The 19,950-nt window shown below is 42.7% G+C and overlaps 1 protein-coding gene across 7 annotated transcripts in view; it reads left to right on the top strand.

The window, feature by feature from the left end:
* pbx3b (pre-B-cell leukemia homeobox 3b) overlaps window positions 1-19,275 on the top strand; it is a 65,657-nt gene extending 46,382 nt beyond the window's left edge. For 2 of the 7 annotated variants that reach the window (XM_053869641.1, XM_053869642.1), the window contains exons 3-10: window positions 5,108-5,349; window positions 6,329-6,519; window positions 8,707-8,842; window positions 9,495-9,524; window positions 13,296-13,461; window positions 13,964-14,041; window positions 15,820-15,909; window positions 17,218-19,275. In XM_053869641.1, coding sequence (XP_053725616.1) covers window positions 5,108-5,349; window positions 6,329-6,519; window positions 8,707-8,842; window positions 9,495-9,524; window positions 13,296-13,461; window positions 13,964-14,041; window positions 15,820-15,866 — 890 coding nt within the window. In that variant the 3' untranslated portion in view covers window positions 15,867-15,909; window positions 17,218-19,275. Of the gene's footprint in view, window positions 1-5,107; window positions 5,350-6,328; window positions 6,520-8,706; window positions 8,843-9,494; window positions 9,525-13,295; window positions 13,462-13,963; window positions 14,042-15,158; window positions 15,272-15,819; window positions 15,910-17,217 lie in introns of all 7 variants that reach the window. The other 5 variants (XM_053869643.1, XM_053869644.1, XM_053869647.1 and 2 more) reach the window with 4 other exon arrangements.
* Window positions 19,276-19,950: the final 675 nt, after the last annotated feature.

Genomic DNA, 19,950 nt, shown 5'->3' with positions numbered 1-19,950 from the left:
GGAATAGTTAATGTGTATTAATGTGTTAATGGCATGTTAATTACTGTACATGCTGGAGAGTCAGCCGCAGGCAGTCTCTTAGATTCTGTGTGCCATGTGGATGTAGGCCAAGCTTTTAAAAGGAGGCTTTAAGAACATCAATGAAAGAGGATCCTTATGTTTCATTTGTCAGAACAAAAGATTTTCAATGGTAATTTGATCCAGCTCTAAGCGTCTGGAGCTGAAAGTCACTGATCCAGGCGCCACGACAAAGGAGATGATATGAAGTCAAAGGAGACGTGGAACACGGCGGCGGTGACACTGGCCTCTTTGTGAAATGGATACTCTAAGCCTTCTGTAGTCTCTAGTGTGTTAGTCTGGCAGCAGGTTTTAATAACACGGTGGATTAGAAGCTCGGCTGCCAACCTGGAGTTTAAGCTCACCTTGGACCAGCCGCGGTAACAGGCAAGATGCCACGCTTCCCCCTCCTCCCGCCTCTTCCCAGCTGCCGCGCCGCTCACACCACCTACTCCACGGCTTAAAGAGAGATGACCTTTGCAAATATTGACAGAAAATAAATTCTGTTTCGATTAGTTAGCTTTGGGAGACCTTTGCGGATCAATGCAATTAGATGAACAGAGTGTCGATATGTTGCTGGAGCGCCGCGGCAGAGGTGGTGGCTTGGTGGGAGCAGTGAGAGGTCACTGTTAGTCGACGGTTTAAACGCGATGTCCATTCAGTTTGATTTTGGGAGTAACTTTCATGTGTTGATGCGCTGATATAGTATCATACAAAAGAAGCTCAGCAGCTCAACCGTTGTTGAGAAATTTGTCGCGTTTAGGAAAAGACATTTAAGAAGATATGTCCCAGTTTACTTGGAAAGGATGTGCTGAGAGGCTATATTCACTAAGGCATTATCACGCCTAAGGCATCCACTTTTGAGTCCAGTGTAGTGGCAGCCTTCAGTGTTGCATGTGGCTTAGGCAGAAGGCAAAACTTGAACACCACATGTGTCAACATGCAACGCAGATGGCTGACTACTTTGGGACACAAAAGTCTACTTAACAGCGGTCGATATTTGGGTCATTGCGAGTGAGAATGTGTTGCATACATGATGGAGACCCATCTCAAAATGCACAACTCATGAAAGAGTAGGTATTCTTTCGCTGATCTACTACACGGCCGCTAGTGGGTGATCATCACGGTCGCTGTAGTAAGCTCTGATTTCACATGTGATCCAGTTTAAATCCATTTTTTTTCATGAAAAATCACTCCTTCAGTGGCTTTCTGTAGTCGCCGTTGTGACATTTGATTTCACAACAGCAACTAGTGCCCTTGTTTTCACACTTGTGTCCACTTTTAAATCAACATTTACTGTTTAAACAAGCAAATGATTTGTGACTCAGCCACCAAAGGTTCCACTCTGGATCACGTTTTTAAAACCAGTCAATGCAAAACGGTGGTCCCCTGTAAACAGGGCGTTAGGTAGTGCAGCTCTGCGAGGTAGATCGGTCCACTGCCACCCTTCCCTCTTCAGCAGGCCGCATTAACCCAGCAGGGCTCTGCGTTTATGGCTCTCCTGCTCACACTTCAGTGATGAGAGTAAACAAGCGCCGGGCCAAAGGTCAGCTGAGCCCACAGAATAAAAGAGGGCACAAGGGGAGACGAGGTGGGAGGAAAGGAGAGCGGCCCGAGGCAGTGCTCAGATCACTGTCAGGGCTTCAAGCAGGGAATGATATATGAGACGACCGGGGCACACCGGAAATGATTATAAACAGGGAGTGTATGAAACAATGGGCCGGCTTTATCTGCTGAATTTGTTACAGGGTTGTAGCAGATAGTGACTGAGAAACACATGGGGACAAAAGACTGACCGATAGCTCAGCTGATCTGGGGACGAATGAAGAACAACCAGGACGAATGAGGTTGAGTCAGTTATGATTTCAGTTTTCAGCAATGAACCCAAAATTCTGTGGACCAAATATAGATTTTCCATTCAGAAGTTGTTTTTTCCTGGCAGGTCTAGCCAGGTGACACGAGCCCCGCTCTTCCCCTCGCACCCAGATTAATCCCACTCTGACTCCCGAGGTGGATTAGAGCTCACTCGTGTGCCCGAACTTGTTTTAATACCCATATCATCAGACAAAACAAGGATAAAGATTTGAGCAGCATTTCAGCACCAGACTGTGACTTTGCAAGTTACTATACAGATTTGTCAAGCGCACAGAAAATTAAAGATACTATCTGGCTGAAAGTTGTGTGATGATGCTAAGCCGCGCCTGCGCTTCTATAATCAGCTCCGACAAAGGTGCGGCGGAACAGACAGCCCCGCTATTTTATTTATTTTCCCTGCCTCTTATTTTTATATCTTGTTGAGCCTTCCCTCCCAACATGTGCGTTATGAATGGCCTGCTGGCGCAAACACACCCTGGTGGACTCCTGCAGTCACTGTAATCATTTTTATCCTGTGGATTTGCTAAATCGACACGGACACGTATGATAAAAACGTCGCGGCCACTCCGCGCTAACAGGATTACTTTCTAATGCCGTGTTTTCCTTTCCTGTGAATAGCAACGGAACTTGTTGTGTAATGTATGGTTGGAGACAAGTTGCTCTTTATGATCTGCGATTATTTAGTTTGAATGAAACCGGTGATTTATGTGCGTTTAGCTGAAAAGCCCTGTAAATTCCCTCAGCTCCATTTTCCCTGGATTTAGAGTGAGGTGGAATGACAACTGGGTTCGGGGGTTGGAAATGCACGCTGCGTCCTGGAGTTGTATTTAATGCACCTGACATGAAAAACGTGCCCACCTACTTACCAGCAGCAGCACAAGGCTGCCTGCTGGGCTGAAGTCGAATGAAAGAGGGAGCACGTTGAAAGATGGAGCCAGTGGTCTGATCGTTGGGATCAGTCGGAGTTGCTGTTGCAGCTTGATGTGGCCGATGGTCAGTGGAGCAGCGGCGTATTGGCCACATGGATGGCTTGGCTCAGCAAGCTTGATGGTGCCCCGTCCAGCATCTCAATGTCTACCGGACAAACAGCCTCATTCATCCACTCCTCTCACTCCATTACACCTACAGCACCCGAAGCCAGACTATCCATAAATAGAGGCAAATTTGTTTTTCTGTTACATGGAGCTCAACAAACAGGAGGAAATAATTTGTCTTATTTGTGCCAGCCTTGTGTTTATTAAAACAGGAGTGTTGCTGTGAGTGGTGTTCAGGGTCAGTTGGTCAATTCTGGGTGGAATAGCTGCTCATACCCACTGGCCAACACAGCACAGCCACTAATCTTCCCACTAAAATCCAGAGCTGTAGAAGTAAAACACCGCCGTAATAAGCTGTTGAAAAACTGTGGGAGGGATTATCGAATTGAAACAACAACGTTTGAGTAGCAGCTTAGTATTTACAACCTTTAGAGGCTTGTTTGTTTCCACTTATTAAACATGATCTTGTTGCGCTTCTGACTCACATTTTGGAGCCTTTATGACTACTGAGTGTAAACTTGCTATTTAACAGCATTACCAGCAGTGAAGAGAGGTTTGCTAAATTACACCCTGCTGGAAGACAGAGGAGACAAGCAAACAGCAGGCTTTTCATTGAAAAACAAAATTGTGATTTGGCACTTATCGACATGTTTTTGGAGCGTTAAACATCTCCACAATATTTCACGGGTTTCTGTACTTTACTTTTACTAATAAAAGCTATGTATGACTGCAATCGGGAGAGCTGAAAAACATGACATACTATTGAAGGTTTCATGTAAATTACATTCTTACATTTGATACAATTCTGTACGGTAACACTTGAAATTGAAGAACACATTACAACTATTAATAAACATTTAGGGTTAATAATGGTGAATATTCCAGGCTAAAATCTAGTCTGTCTTAACAAGACACGAATCCATACTTTATAATGATTAAATTACAGGCTAATATGCTGTGAATACACATATGAACCACAGATTCATTCATTCAGATGATGCAAAACCACCAGATTCAGGAATAGTTTCGTTCCTGGTGCTGTCAGGCTGCTGAATGTTACTGTTTATTTGTTTATTTGTACATCTTCTTGACTAGTATTTATCTAATATTTATTTATTTTTGGACATATAGTTTTGTTTTTGGAAACCGGAGGCGTCAGACCGAAATTTCGTTGCCATAATATAGTGATATGTTTTTGTGCAATGACAATAAAGAAAGTCTAAGATACACCACTTATTCTCATGTGTATTAGTAACATATTAGTCAGTAATTAATCATTATACAGTACAAATCAGACTCTTGCTAAGAAAACAGTATTGTACCTGGTGATTTACTCAAAACTACACTGTAATTACATATTATTAACAGTAAATAAGCTTGTAAGTAGTTTATTAACAGTGAATTACTATTTTTGTGGTGGTGACATGAAGTACTTCATGAACAAAAGACTAAGTAGTTACTATAAAATTGGATGAACTACTACAAAGTAATGATTCTTCATCATTGGTATTTATTTTAGGATGTATGCGGCAAAAAAATGTTCATTAAACTAAAGACAAAGAGGTTTTCTACAAATGTTATTATACAAACAAACAAAATGAAAAGGAAACATTTAGGAACCATATTTACTCGATGTGCATGTGCATATTTTATATTGTTTCGTTTCAGTCTTTCTAAAAAAAATGAGAGACATGTAAAAAAAAAAAAAGGAAAAGTTTTCCCAAACCAAACTTCAGGATGCACCGTGTCAAAAACAGAGACACTACTGGAGGTATAGTTTTCTGTTTAGCATCCTTTCTCAGAGTAGAAGTGCCACTTCACCATTGAGCATTTGTCAGTTTATGGATGTTGCTGTCATGTCAGCCTTCCCGTACACAGAGTGCAGTGCAGTGTGTAAATAAAAGAGAGCAGGCGTAGACATGGGGGACAGGAACACGGCACATTCACAGGCGACACACAGCTCATAGCTGCAGGCACAACATCACAGCTCAGTTCGGAGATTTAATGCAGTTAATTGCCGGTGTTGAGTAGCTCCAGCACGTTATTGTCCAGGATGAATTTTTTTTTTCTTCTGAATCTGACTTAACTGGACGCTTTAGATTGACCTATTTTTTTTGCTGTCTGTTTGTTTGTTGCTGCAGGTCTTAGCATCCGCGGTGCCCAGGAGGAAGACCCACCAGACCCACAGCTCATGCGTTTAGACAACATGCTGCTGGCGGAGGGCGTGGCGGGACCGGAGAAAGGTGGCGGGTCGGCAGCTGCGGCAGCTGCAGCCGCCGCCTCGGGAGGAGCGGCGGATAACTCTATCGAACATTCCGACTACAGAGCCAAACTCACCCAGATTAGACAGATCTATCACACAGAGCTGGAAAAATATGAGCAGGTGAGGGTGAAGAACAAAGGTTCGCTGTCTCAAATGGACTGCAGTAGGATGCTATTGTTGTTTCAGAGCAGGGGCATTACAATGAAACGTGCGACCATATATATATATATATATATATATATCTTACTTTGTAGCCCTTTTTTGGCTCAGAAATAGTAGAAAAAAATACATTTTTATTTGCTAATTTTTGAATGCATCGTGTATATGACATGGTATGACATTACCCACAGATCAGTTATCATTATGTCACAGTCTAAAATGCAAAACACAACTCCATTATTTGAGCCATGAAATTGTTTCTCATATCGTAGCATTGCAAAAAAAAAAAAAAAACGGAACTGGGAAGAGATCAAACACGCTACGTGCTGTTTAAAAGTCCATGCCTAAAAGTGGGTGTGAAATTGGGATATGATTCGCCTCTTCATCAAGCACTTAAAGTCCAGCCATTACGGGTCCAAAAAAAGAAAAAAAAAAAAGGTGTAACAGTGATGCCTGAGCCAGCCAGAGAGCTAAATGAAACGAATTTACTCCGAGAGAGGAGGTGGTGGGTTTGTGGGGGGGGCGGGGCACGCGGCACTTTGAGTGAATGCATCTTTCTTAAGGGTCTTTCCAGGTTTTAATTATCTAAATGTAAATACTTAACGAATTTTACTCAGAGTAATGAGCTAAAGTGCGCACTACGTAAATGAGTTATTCAAATTAATCATGTATGAACCAGTGGTTTAAGGAAAAGCTGTTTGAATTCACTCTGCGTTAGACCTAAGCCAAATTGCAAATTGGCATTTATATTCAAAGATGACTTCACCTATTAAAGTAAAGCGTAAGCGCAGCACTCCGCCGAGGCTTTTAACCAGAAGAGCTGGCAAATAATGAACTCATTTCCCGTATGAAAAATGAACGGCGGAGTCAACAGGCTCTCGGATGGAGACGCGGGTCTGTTTACTGAAAGCTCATTTCGGTTGTCTGTTCCTCTTGACAGGCATGTAACGAATTCACAACCCATGTGATGAACCTGCTGAGGGAACAGTCGCGCACGCGGCCCATCTCTCCCAAAGAGATCGAGCGCATGGTGGGAATCATCCACCGCAAGTTCAGCTCCATCCAAATGCAACTGAAGCAGAGCACCTGTGAGGCTGTCATGATCCTGCGCTCGAGATTCCTGGACGCCAGGTCAGTGCACTGAGTGGATCTGCTTTGCATGCGTCTTGTCTGCTCCACATCCATGTCGGCATCACATGTACAGTAAGCCCTTTATTTCCTGTGTTGCAACCGTCTTGTCTAGATGACTTTTATCAGGCACAGTGTGTGTCAAACTTGAGGCCCTGGGAGCCACATTTGGCCCGTCATGTAATTTATCATGGCCCTACAGAGTAGTAAATGTGTATCGGCAGACATCTTGCGATACGATATCTATCGCGATACAGGAGTGGTGATAGGATACATTGCGATATATAGCGCGACTGGAACTTCAGCCATATACTGTTTAACAATATGCTTGTTTAACAACAACAATCATTTTCAGGGGGAAATTCAGATAATCCATTACAATATCATGTGCATGAAAATGAGTTTATATGTTATAGACGTCCAGTTAAATTTTGTAGTCATACAGAGGAATGAACAGCTCCTTTGATCAACAAAATAACTCCAGTCTGCTAAAAGAATGCAGCAGAATATCTATTAAATATCAATAGAGCTGACTTAAAATATCAAGACAATATCTCACATTCAAGTATCGGGATATTTGAGTGTATCAATATATTCTTACGCCCATAGTTAGTAATCCCAACTAAAGTTATTTTTTTTCCTATATTGAAACTTTTATTTTTAATTGCAACTTTTGCATCATTTTGTCTATTGCTTTTATTTATTTTTAATCATGTTTTTACTCCTTCAATGTTGAGAAAGTTACTTTCAAATAAATGTATTGTTATTATTATTATTATTATTATTAGCAATAGTAGCAGTAGCAGTCGTAGTCATAGTCGTAGTAGTAGTAGTAGCAATAGTAATGAAAATAAATGCGTTCAACCTGCATTGAATTTTCCGCCCGTGTGGGAAAGTGAGGAATTACAATGGAAACCAACCCTCGATAAAGGTTTACATGTTTCAAAAATAAGAATGGAACCAAGTGGAACATAAGAGTTCCTAGTTGTGAGAACATTTCTGGAACACCTCCAGAATGTAGTCATCGGTTCCTTAACACATTAGTTCCTGAAAATGTTCCTGGAATCCATTTGAAACTTTTATTTTGCTGCTGTAAAGACAGATGAACAAAGTCGATCTGTAAAGTATTCTGGTCCCCGGAAATGACTGTCCCCAAATAGGACCACAGCCACAGATGGTTGGTTGTGTGCCACATAATGCATCCACTTACTTTGACTTTCCCTCCACTGTCTTTGGAAACAGTGTTCCTGACTAATATTTCTAGACAGCTTGCAAGTGTTGTGTTTGGTTTTTTTTTAAAAATACTGATGAAAAAAACGAACAAAACCTCCCACCCCTTTAATATCTGCAGTCACTCCCACAACTTGGCGTGACCCATATAGCTTAATCCGAAGCGCAAGGTCATTTTTAGACGCGAGCAGGTCTGTTTTTCTGGCACAGAACGCAGTGTGAGAACAGCGGAGATGCATGATTTTAATTACGCTCATGTTCTCATGTATTATCCATTTGCAATGCCCTCACACCTGAGAGCAGTTAAGACCAAATGAAATGGGGTCCGAGTCATGTGTAATGGATGGAGGCGAGGTCATCAGCAGGTGTTGCGGTTTACTATAATCACTAACAATGAGGTGCAGTGTGGAGAGCAGCAAAGTTGGACCCAAACAAGTGGAAGCACATTTGCTGCCCAGTGCTTGTGTGACGTGCAGTAAACAAGGCAAAAATAAGCAAATGCTCAACAACATGATAAGTAGTGCCCTTGGGCCGGAAGGGGACCCACATCTAGTTAGAGTTCTGCTTGTTTCTGCTGGAGATCCCCGGGGCTGTGGCACTTCAGGAACGATGCTCAACTGTGCATGCCGTGATTTCTATAATGTACCGAGATGCACTCCGACTGGGCTTTGCGCTCCATCAAAAAGCTTACCCATCCGCTTGCACTAAACTCTTCACATTACACGCTTGGACTGGAAATTGCAGGCCAACAGACCAAATTAAACATTGGATGTGTTGTGTGTGAACTTCAGTTTATCGGTCGGACGCTGGAGCCGGGCGCGGCACTCTGCTCCTTCAAGTCCATTCCTCATTATTTTCACCATTTACGTGAAAGATTTGTGCGACCCAAACGGATAGGCTAACGCTGGGCTTCCACTAATGGGCTTCCTCGTCTTCTTTCTACTTTTGGTCGGGACTCAGGCGGAAAAGGAGAAACTTCAGCAAACAGGCGACGGAAATTCTCAACGAGTATTTCTACTCGCACCTCAGCAACCCGTATCCCAGCGAGGAGGCTAAGGAGGAGCTGGCCAAGAAGTGCAGCATCACCGTTTCCCAGGTGGGTACTGCTCATCTAATAGTAGCTGGTGGGTAAATCCGGGTGGCGAGCCTTGAGGGATAGTTACCGTAGGTCGCAGCAGCGAGTGTCCTTAGCTTACCTTGACATTGTGGCTGCCTAATGATGCTTCAGTCAAGGCTGGTCCCAGTCAGTCAGAGCAGGTCCGGGGGAGGGGAGGGGAGGCCCGCCGCATCAGCCTGGCCTCAATCAAAGCTCCATGCTGCTGTCCTTCCAACCCAATACGGGGTCCCCTGCCATTTCCCCCCTCTCATTCCCATCCGCCATGCGCGCGCTCCTTGAAGCCTGGTCAGTCACTCAGGTCATAAGCTGGGACAAGAAATGGCATCATCAATTACTTGTAAGAAACGATGGCTGCTCCTTCAAAACACAGGTTCGAGTGACCTTGTAGAACCGGCAGCTAATTCTCACTCAAACCAAAGAGGCCCCCGTTCACCTCCTCTAACGTATTATGATCCTGTGCTTTCTATTATGACTGTGTGCCATCTACATTTTCTATTGTTCTACTGCTGAGACACAATATCAGAGAAACATTCAACTATAACCGTGTTGTGTTCTGTGCGGGGGAGGGGTTATATTGAGTGTAGCCATGAAGAGTCAGATACTGTAAAAGCCCATTCTTTTTTGCCTTCAGGGGGTGGGAAGCACCATCACAGTATCACAGGTATGTCATACCTTCTCCTGATCCACTGTTTTCATTTATCTGTACCTTCCTTTGTTCATGTATGTAACAGTCTCACAGTTTCCACTGCACAGAACCCCCCTCCTCCCTCACACGACTGGATCAATGCTAACGTTATCATGCAGTACGATGTTAAATCCTCATGTTATGAAGTGAAATTCATGTACAAATGACTGCTTTCTGATGAGTTCATATATTTTGAAGCCACGCCGTCATGATCTGTGTGTCAACATTCTCTGCAATTGTTCACCACTTGACTCTGTTTGTCGTGAAGCTCTGGCAGGTTTTGGAATCTTTTAACCGCCAGTCGATCTCTCCCACTCACTTCTAATCACCGTGTATGCTTTTATAGCAGCGCAGGAAATGGGCACCTATTGTCACAAATGGTTTTCTGACTGCCTCGCTAAACGGGCCTCTGAACGGGTTTCCGTGAGGGCAAATCGGGCTTTGCCGAAAATGAGAGGGCTTTTTAAAGTTCACTCGAACTCATTGCAGGCCCCATTAACGGCACACTCCTGGGCGAGGGCGGGCGCCGCGGCAGACGTTCTTATTGACTTATTCTCGGTGCTTTGGCTCAGTTTAAGTGAGTAACAAAGTCAGAGTCATGATGCACCTTAAGTGTGTTATCTCTCTCTGAGCCGCAGCCTCTCCAAGTTCTCCGGCTGAGGCCACTCTGATGCCTCATTTAAACAATTTGTCAAATCCCACAAACTCTTGTTTTGCTGACTACACAAACATTCCGTAATGAAAAACATCCGCAGTGAACAGAATGCCAATGTTGAACCGCAGTTTTGGTAAATTGGTCATCGCTGGAGAAACACAGAAAAACATTTTAGTAATGGTTTATCAAATATGCCCAACAACTTTCGCCCTTAGAACCTTCTGAAGTTTCAAGAGGCTGAAATTCTTAGTCACCTTTCTTTTATTCCTCAATCACAAAATATATGTTTTTGGATCATGTAAGCGGGCATATTTTCAGACGTTAAGTCGCTCAGGAATAAAGGCGCACCAGAAGAGGAAATGAAAAAAACATGTATCAGTCGCACTGGACTGTAAGTCACATTTTGGGATTTTTACAAAAAACCCATTGCATGATGCGATAACACCAGTCATTCATTGCTCCAAATGTGACATGGAACCAAACATAGCTAAGAAGCGACCTGAGAAACAAAGCAAAGTGCGGGGATTGTTGCACCAAATATATATATATATATATATATATATCACTCAGCTTCAGCCGCTTTCACCGAGACTGACCCTTCTGGTGTCCAGGGTGCACACGCATACTTTAGTACATCGGTGGTGTCCCTGTCATTTTGGTCTGCTTCACTTCACTTCACACTTTGGTCACTTCACTTTACATTTAATAACGCCAAAAACCACCATAAACATGTGCACTTCTATGATACATCTTGTCTTTTCTTGTTGTTGTGACGCATCGTCACGCAACATTTCTGGCACGGAGAATAACCTCCTCAATTGGTGGTGAGACTACTAAGATTATCGCGGCGTTACTCCTTGGTCATGTTGGTCAGTGAGAAACATTTAAGAACGTGTGGAATTCTAGACTTAAACAGAAACAAGTTGCACCTAAATATAAGCCACAGGACCAGAAGCACCTTAAAGTTACGACTAGCAGTTCGGAAAATACGGTACTTCATCTTTCTCATTGAGTGATATCGGATCTTACCAATGTTAGCATTTGCCCGAAAAATGAGCGGATCCACAGTTAAAATCATACAGAAAAATTTGAGGCTCAAACAGGCCAGTAGAATGATTTGACTTGAGGAATTGGCAGTTGCAGCGATTAGCGCATTGTTGTTTCCAGTTAGCGCCCCAAAATTTCATCAAGAATTGCCATGAACTAAATCGGATTACAGCGATAATTGTTGTAACAGTAATATTGTATTGGTTTTACGAAATGGAATATGAAAAGTCAACATCATCTGCTGACATTAGTTAAGCTCATTTAGCTTCTTTTTTTTTTTTTTTAGCTAAAATGCTAAAAGGGCCTGATGCTAACAGCATTGTTCAATGAATAGTGCATTTGAATTTAAATGGGAAATGATCCATATTTATGTGTCTCAAACAAATATTTGAGTGCAAATGCATTAATTTAAGGCAAAAAAAAAAATATGCTCGCTAAATTATCTTATAGCTTGATGCTAATGCATTTCCGGATCCTTTTTTTTTAACCCATTCCCAATGAATAATTCCATTGGGGCATTGTTTGCGTAAAAATAGTTGGCATTTGATTTCCAGCGGCCCGTATGCTGTGTGAGAGTATCACACGTTTGTTTGATGTGACCATCTACTACAAGGATGTTAAAGTAAAAGGGCTGATGGCCGGCGGTTTCACTGCATCCAATGAAACCTTGCTTGTTAGTTTAACCTCGAGGTAAACCCATCAAACAATTGTCAAGAAAACCCCGCTGCCAAACGCCGGGACCCGTCTGAATGGTCATTAATTTTAATTGCCTGGATATTAAAGATTTAGAGCACCGAGACGCGCAGGGTAGAAATGATCTGTTGTCCCAAAAAAAAGTCCAGTCAGTTTTAACACCACGACGTTGGCGGGCTGCTGGGGATATTAAAATTTAAGCACATGGGTGGAAATTAAATAAAGCGTCATTAGGGGCAGCTGCTCTTTGGCTGGTCCGGCGGTGGGCTGCGGGGCGGGGGAGGTGGGGGGGTAGAGTGCAGCGACAAGACACTCTAATTTATAGGAGCATTAAAAGCAAACACCAGCTCATTATTATTCCACTGTTATTGCCGAGCCAGCATTCACATACGCAACTTTTTCCACTTCAGACTGATGTCGTCATTTCGATCGAGCGAAATTACAATTCACTCCTGTGCTACATCTAAGTGGATTCATATATTAAGGAGTCATCACCCCGCACCCTCATTACCTGAGCACCTCCATGTTTTTGTTCATAAATAGTGCACAATATCTGCTGAACATCTGTCTGTGAGCAGCGACTTTCAGGGGTCCTGAGTGGAGGAAGTGATAATAATCTCATTCCTCGAGTTCATTTGAAGTGGAAATGTACAAAAAATGTTTGTGATGAAAATAATTATGTTTTTCATAAATGGATGGAGGGGGGGTGATCGTATTGTGTGTTATTTTAGCATTAAATACTTAAGTAGTTGCAGTTTTAGGTGTAATATGCCATATGGTTCATGAACAGCTAATAATCCTGAGAAGAAAAATGAAAACAATTCATCAAAATGAGTTTGTAATGTTGGGGAAAAAAAGGTGAAACAGTAAAAAAAAACATGAAAATATGAATATTTTATCAAGATAAAAACATTAGATAGTGATTTTGAAATATATTTCTGGTATTATTACTATATATATATATACAGGCTCAGTACATGGTGTTCTTTAAAATAATGCTGGTAAAATGTGGATCAAACTTCTTCCCCCAAGCTGAAGGTGAAGAACCCTTATTCTGACGTACGTACAGTGGAGACAAGGATTGACGTCTCGGGGCCCCCTGTGTTTCGGTTGTGTCGGGAGACAGAAGTGAGAGCATGTCTTGCTCCCATCCATGAGACGACACAAGTGGCTCCAGATTATTGCTTAATTAGCGTGTGTTACCCAGTGGACGTTACTGCAGGGGCTGGGAATTGTGTACTTGATGGACCCAAACATGACATCTTGAAACAATCACACTGCTCAGTGCACGCTGCTGTGGCTGCTTGACGTCTGACTCCTTTGCTCCTCCTCCCTCTGCTTCCACCGCGCAGGTATCCAACTGGTTTGGCAACAAAAGGATCCGGTACAAGAAAAACATCGGCAAGTTTCAGGAAGAAGCCAACCTGTATGCCGCCAAGACTGCCGTAAACGCAGCGCACGCCGCGGCCGCCGCGGTGCAGAACAGCCAGGCCAACTCCCCGACCACGCCCAACTCCGGTAGGCGCGCTTGCATCCAGACGTAATGGTGAAAACAATCGAGTTGGCCTCCTTCTCAGCCTTTAACCTGCTGCCTGGCTGCCTCACTCTTTCATGCAGTGTTCACACGCCGGAGTGACAGGCTCTGCGCCTCGCTCAGGGATCACAGGGTCTCCTGTCTATAAGACAGTTGATGCCGAGCAAACTCATGCATAAAGAGAGCGTTCCTGACTTGTGAACTGAAAACACGTGTATGTTTGGCTAAATATAAAACCACAGCGGGAGAGAATTCATAGATAGGCCATGGGATTTGTTTTCTCTATAGCTCCTGTCAGCGGCATGTCATGTGTAATGTACTGGCGTGTAGCACTGCCTCCTTTGCTACATGAATTGTAGCTTTTCAATTTGCCATTTTTATAAAGTTCAGCTTGAAATGGTCTCATTAAAGCTGTTCGTAAGCTAAATGCGGTGCTGAGTGTGGACGAGGTCGGCTTACAAAGTGGTCCCTTTTTCTTGCACCCAGGATTCCAGATGAAAGATGAGGAGTTTCAGCTGGACTCTGCCGAGAGCAAAAACACTCTTTTAACCAACATGTTTACTGGTACTGCTCTTTTCATCAGCTTCTTATTGTCCTCGTGTTGTCTCTCATGTGATTCCTCCCGGCGTGAGATTGAAGTGGTGGTTTACATGGAACTAGAACCTCCGAACCCTTGTAGAGCTCCTGCGTCTTGTGGCCCTCATGTCATTTGTCTCCATTGTATTGGTGGGGGATCGGTACTTCCCCGGTACTGTGCAGTCTTCATTTGATTCATTTGGTGGCTTGCTTCATGCTTTCCTCTGCACTTCCTGTATCTGCATGCAGACACAAACATAAGCTGTTTCTCATTTTGTCAGCTGCAAAGTTTGCTTGATGTTTATGTAGACACAATCCTAACTTAACTCTCCTTACATACATATTGACATTTTAACAAATATCTATGCATCAGATGGTGACATATAATTTCCATGGGTGTTGATGTTTGCAGATGATACAGTGATTTGTAGCACACCAGAGGAGTGGAGAGGGAGGCAGGAGGAAGAGTGTAGATGCAGGAAGTAGAGAGCATGGGAGATGAAGAGGAGAGTGCAGGTGGGGAAAGGGAAACTTCATAGGACAGAAGTGAGACCTTATTTAATGTATCATTTAAAGAAAGTATCAAAGACAAGAAGGCGAGTTAGAAGAGGCAGAGTTGCTCAGGTTTTCATTGGGAAGGATAAAAGGCAGTATATGAGAGCGACAAAGTAATGGAGGCCAGATGGTTTGGACATGTGAAGTGATTAGACAGTGGTTATGTGGAACCAAATATTAGAGGTAGAGATGCAAATAAATGACAAAAACAAACAGTGGCGAGGCAGACAGGTGTGAGTTTAGATGACGCACTGGAGGATTCTTTTTCCGGGTTGTGGATTTAAAAATGGAATGTGGAATTTAGTTTTCCTAATTGTAATTTTTACTCAATCAATTGTATAAAAAATGTATATGTATATGTTGTATAATAAAAGTGAAAAAACGAAATGTTCTAAAACGGCATTTCAAAGAAAGATTACATCCAAAAGTCGCAGTAGAACAAACTTCCAACAAGTGCATCCTTCAAATAGAGAAACAGCTCAAGTGTGTGTCTGCTTCACCCCCTTTTTAGCCTTATAAACATTCAGCAACTTACATCTTCCCTCTCTAGGTTCTTCGGGTTCTTTTAACCTCCCGAACTCGGGGGACATGTTCTTGAGCATGCAGAGTCTGAATGGGCATTCTTACCAAGGGGCACAAGTCGGAGTCAATGCTCAGTCTCAGGTAGGACCAACAGATGGGGGCCGGTGCAGACCTGTCCTCATGTGTGCTGAGCCATCCACAGCTCAGTCTCAAGCGAAAAAACAAAAAAGCCTCGCGAGGCTAGCTCAAATTCACCCGGTGGATTGAGTAGTTTAGAGGCCAAATTGTAGCCCACTGTGTATTTGGAGAACACACTCGGCTTTGACTTGAGCTCCTGGGTTGGTACGAGGTCCTGTTTTTTTCCCTCGTCTTCCCTGTTTTTCTGTCCGTTCTGCTTGTTGGTGTCGTCTCCTTCCATTGTGTTAGTAAAAAGGCGAGCCCATTCAGAATTCTGGAGGAAACAAAGAGCTTACAAAAGTGCTTATCCAGCATGCCTTTGTTGTCTGTTCCCCTTGTTTGTTTGTATTTTTTTAGCTGTGTCCAAATCATGGCCGTCCCCTGTCTCAGGAGTCCTGTTGTGATTTCACACCAGTCACTATGTGTTGCTTCACCGAGCATGTTTCCAGTTAGTGTCGAGCCGCTGCGAGACTCTGACTTGACCGCCATGTCCGCCTGGCTTGTCCCCTCAGGTGGATACCCTGCGCCATGTTATCAGTCAGACGGGAGGATACAGTGATGCCCTCGGCAGGAGCACAGCGTATCGTCCACTCGGCTTTAATGTAAGTACGAGCGTGTTCCACCTTCTTAAAGGAAACCACCACATTTATTTGTCCAAATCCTAAAGTCGTCCGCTTGCCAGTGATGAAAATGTCCGAGGAAAAACATACATTTAAATAGTGGTTTTCACGCAAGAAGATTCTTCCGTCAGTCACACGTGTTCCTCTGTGTGTTGTATGTAAGTGGCTTTTCCAGTGTGTGTGTTAAAGCTTTACTTCCAATTCCCTTTCAAATCCTCTCATGCATTTTGCAGGCAGGATTTAATGAAAAATAGTATCTGTTGCATTTGGGTTTCTTTTAAATGCTTCACAGAGCGCCTCGTGGCCTTATCTTTATGATAAATAATGAACATGTGATTGCCTGCAGGCCCTTTTTTTTTTGCAGACAAGAATTCCATCTCCCTTGATGAGGTTTGATATGGCGCCTTTCTGTAACGCGGCGCGTAATCCGAGGCTATCGCACTAAAGATTAATTTCGCTGATGAGAGAGAGGATGAGGAGCGAGGAGGCGGAGGAGGGAAATGCTGTTAGACAGCTCTCTGTCTTTTGTTCACTTATTTGCTCACTTTATTTCGGGGTGCCTGTCGAGGAAAACACGCCAGTAGAGACGGCGCCTTCTTTGATGTCGAAAATGTGCGACGTGTTCCTGGAAATTTGGAGTTAAGTGGGTGATATATTTGGTGCAAACGGACTGTGGGCTTAAGCTGTACACTTATAGGGTGCAGGTGTTTACATGTACTTCAGCATTGAAATCTGATTTTGGGAACAAAAACCAAATGTGTCCATGAGCAACTTGACAGCGCAGAATAAAGATCGGTATTGGTGACGCAGTCGTATTCCTCCGTGCTTTGCATCCATGTTCCTCCGTCCTTTGCAAGGCTTTCTTCTTTCCACAGAGAAGAAGTTATTTTGGTAGCAGGGAGCAGTCTGAGAGCTGTATTATGATAAGCTAACCTTTCGTCTCGGTGGCTGTGACATGGAGGATTCAGTAAAGGCTAGGTCATGCCTAAAGCAAGGCAAGTCAGGCCGCCTCAGACTGGCTCTTTTGGAGAGACCCTGCCCTGTCACTTCCACTCAGCTCCCCCCACCTCAGCCAGACGGAGCCCTCCCTCCTCCTGAGTGACGGGAGAATATGTAGCGACAAGCTGCAGGAAGCCGCTGAAATTTGCTTGCACAATAATTTCAGCTGGATTTTCTCTCAATTTCTTCTTATTTTATCCAACACATAGAACGTAGGTCCCAGAATGGCAAGCGTGGTGGATGACAAGCTCATGTTACAGTCATAGTAATGTTGTCCCGTTTGTGTTTTAGGCTAATGGAGGGTGGCAAGACGCAACAACTCCGTCTTCTGTAATATCTCCGACAGAAGGACCTGGAAGTGTGCACTCTGATACCTCGAATTGATCCTCTGTTAATGCATTTTAGCCTCCGGCTGGGCATGGACTCTTTTACCGGCCGAACCAACGGCAGAGGATTTGCAGACGCGTCTCCCGTCATTTTTCTTTTTGTCTCCCGTGACATCAAATGTCTCCATGACCCGGACAAAGACGGCACCACTCTCTTGAATGAACACCCAGTGTTTCTCCATTGTTCCTGTCTGTCTCTTTAACTAAACTGTAATCACCATGTGATTCTTTTCGATGTTGTTATAGGGGTGAGCACGTACACGTTCAGCAGACACTTACTCCAGAGCAGGTCTGTGTGTCAGAAGCGAAAGGAATATGCAAATGAGGGTCGAGGAAGCTACGTTGTCCTAGAGACGGTTTTCAGATTGCGCTGGGTGAAATTGTACCATAAACTTCAATAGGACTATTTAGTGTTTCAGTATTTATTCATTATTGTTAGCTTTTTTTCTATTTTGGATTCTACACTAAGCCCTAAATTCCTTTTGAGCTATTTTGTTTAAGTGATTTTTGATTTTTTTTTTTAAACATCATTTGACATTCAAATTGGAATTCATTATTATTGTTATTATTATTAATATTATTATTTAGTTTAATATTTTTAAATATTTTTTCTATACTTGTTTTACTATATATATATATATATATATATATATATATATATATATATAAAATCAAGATTATGAAACACGTATTTGTGTAATGGTTACACGTAGCCCACTGATATCTTTGATCTCTCATTAGTTATTCAAGCATATGCCACACAGACCCGACCGTATCACCATAACCTGTCCAAAGCGATTCAGCTCAGCGACATTCTCATGTTCTGCTCTGATAATTGGCTTCTCTGTCCGTCCCTCCTGTGCTGAGATTAGAGCGACTCTTTATTTGACTGTAATGTGCTTTACAATCTTGTCCGGCAACTCCACAATGCTACCGTTGACAGCTCAATGGCAGCTTTGTAGTTGGACCAAGATTTATTTTGCCTTACAGCTGTATACATTAGTCCAAACAAATGACCAAGTCCGCCGCATCGAGAAGTGGAATTGATGGCTCGACTTTAACATGACACCGTTCCATATTTTATAATTTGATGCTTAGTATGTACATATGTAAACATTTTTTTTTGTATACTGCGTATGGAAATCAGATCTCCCTCATTGTAGATCATTCGCTCATGGCCCAGTTACACGAGAAAAAGTTGTACATAATATAGCTGAAGAGTAATTACACCCCCCCTTGAATCAATACAAAGCTTTATTACCTCGTAAAAAGAAAAAAAAATCAACATTTCTCCAAGATTTCAGTAGCTTAGAGTGCTCACTTACTACCTCTAAACAATGTCACCACCATAGTTTTGGCTATAATTTCATTTTGTATGCATTTTGATTACATCTTGTAACACTGTAAACTTACTCATTCTCTGTGTAATGTATGTATATTTTAATCTTTTAATAAAATTCTGTTGCAGTTTAGCAACGTAAAATGACAAAAAACAACAACAATATTAATACTGAGAAGAATAACTGGGGAAAGGGGTCAAGAAGTTGTGAGTCTGTGGCTTTTATGAAGGGTTGCGATGAACATTGTTGATAAATTAACACCAAACAGTGAAACTGTTGTAAATACTGAGGAAAAAAAAGCATTTTGAATGTTGCTCATCTTGTTACTAAATCATACAAAAAGGAAAAAAATGACTATAAAAATGTAATGCATAGAGGTTTCAGTATTCAGAACTGTATATTTCCAGCTCTGTTTAACAGGGTGCCAATTTCTTTTTTTCCCTCTTTTTTCTATTGTATGTGATTCTGAAACTGAAAAAGTCATGACAAATGATTTGTGGCAGTGATTCTAATGTACTAAAGATGTTTAGTGTTTCTTTCTAACCGGACTACGCCCTGGACTGAAAAGTCTTCCTTGTGGTAGTTGTGTAATTTCAAACATGAATAAATCCTTTTTTCTTTCATGACCAAGCTGGTTTGTGACTCTGTATGACTCCGTTCAGCCTGTTTCTAGGATTCAAGGTCGCAGTTTCATCATGAACTTCAGAGCTCCCCTTCCTCTGGCCACTGCAGCCAGGTGTTTCCTGCGAGTTGGAAACGTTGTTACACCTTCCTGTCCTATGTGACATCCTTGAAAGACCGCACGCCAATGATCTCTGGCTTGTGACAAAGCTGCTGTGGCAGTGACTTCAATGAACATTAGTCGTGCTTTACACATCAAGTTTAAGTACTCAGGCTCTTAATTGTCAAGTAAACAACAAAGGTCTTGGGTCAAATACATTTTGACTCAACTTTTATTGAGGGTCCCTGATTCCTTTCTATGTAGAGTTTGTATGATATGCTTGTTTTGTTGTGTTCCCTCAGTTGAACAGCACACAATGGTTTATTGGTTGATGCTTACACTTTAGCATCGGGGAATAAGTTGAAGGAAATGAATGGAAGCTGCAACAAAAACAGATCTCTGTCATGAAAAAGAAACCTCTGAGATGAAGGGTAAATCCAGAGTTGCAGTGTTCAGAAGACTTCTGGATGTTTGCTGTAACCAGTGGAATCTGCAGTTTCTGGGTTTCGCCCGACTTATTTTACCAGCCACACACGAAACCCAGAGGGCATTTCCCATCACTTTGAGTCAACAGAAA

The sequence above is a fragment of the Synchiropus splendidus genome, chromosome 7 (assembly GCF_027744825.2).
Source record: "Synchiropus splendidus isolate RoL2022-P1 chromosome 7, RoL_Sspl_1.0, whole genome shotgun sequence".
Taxonomy (NCBI): Eukaryota; Metazoa; Chordata; class Actinopteri; order Syngnathiformes; family Callionymidae; genus Synchiropus; species Synchiropus splendidus.
This window is presented reverse-complemented; position numbering and strand designations above follow the sequence as displayed.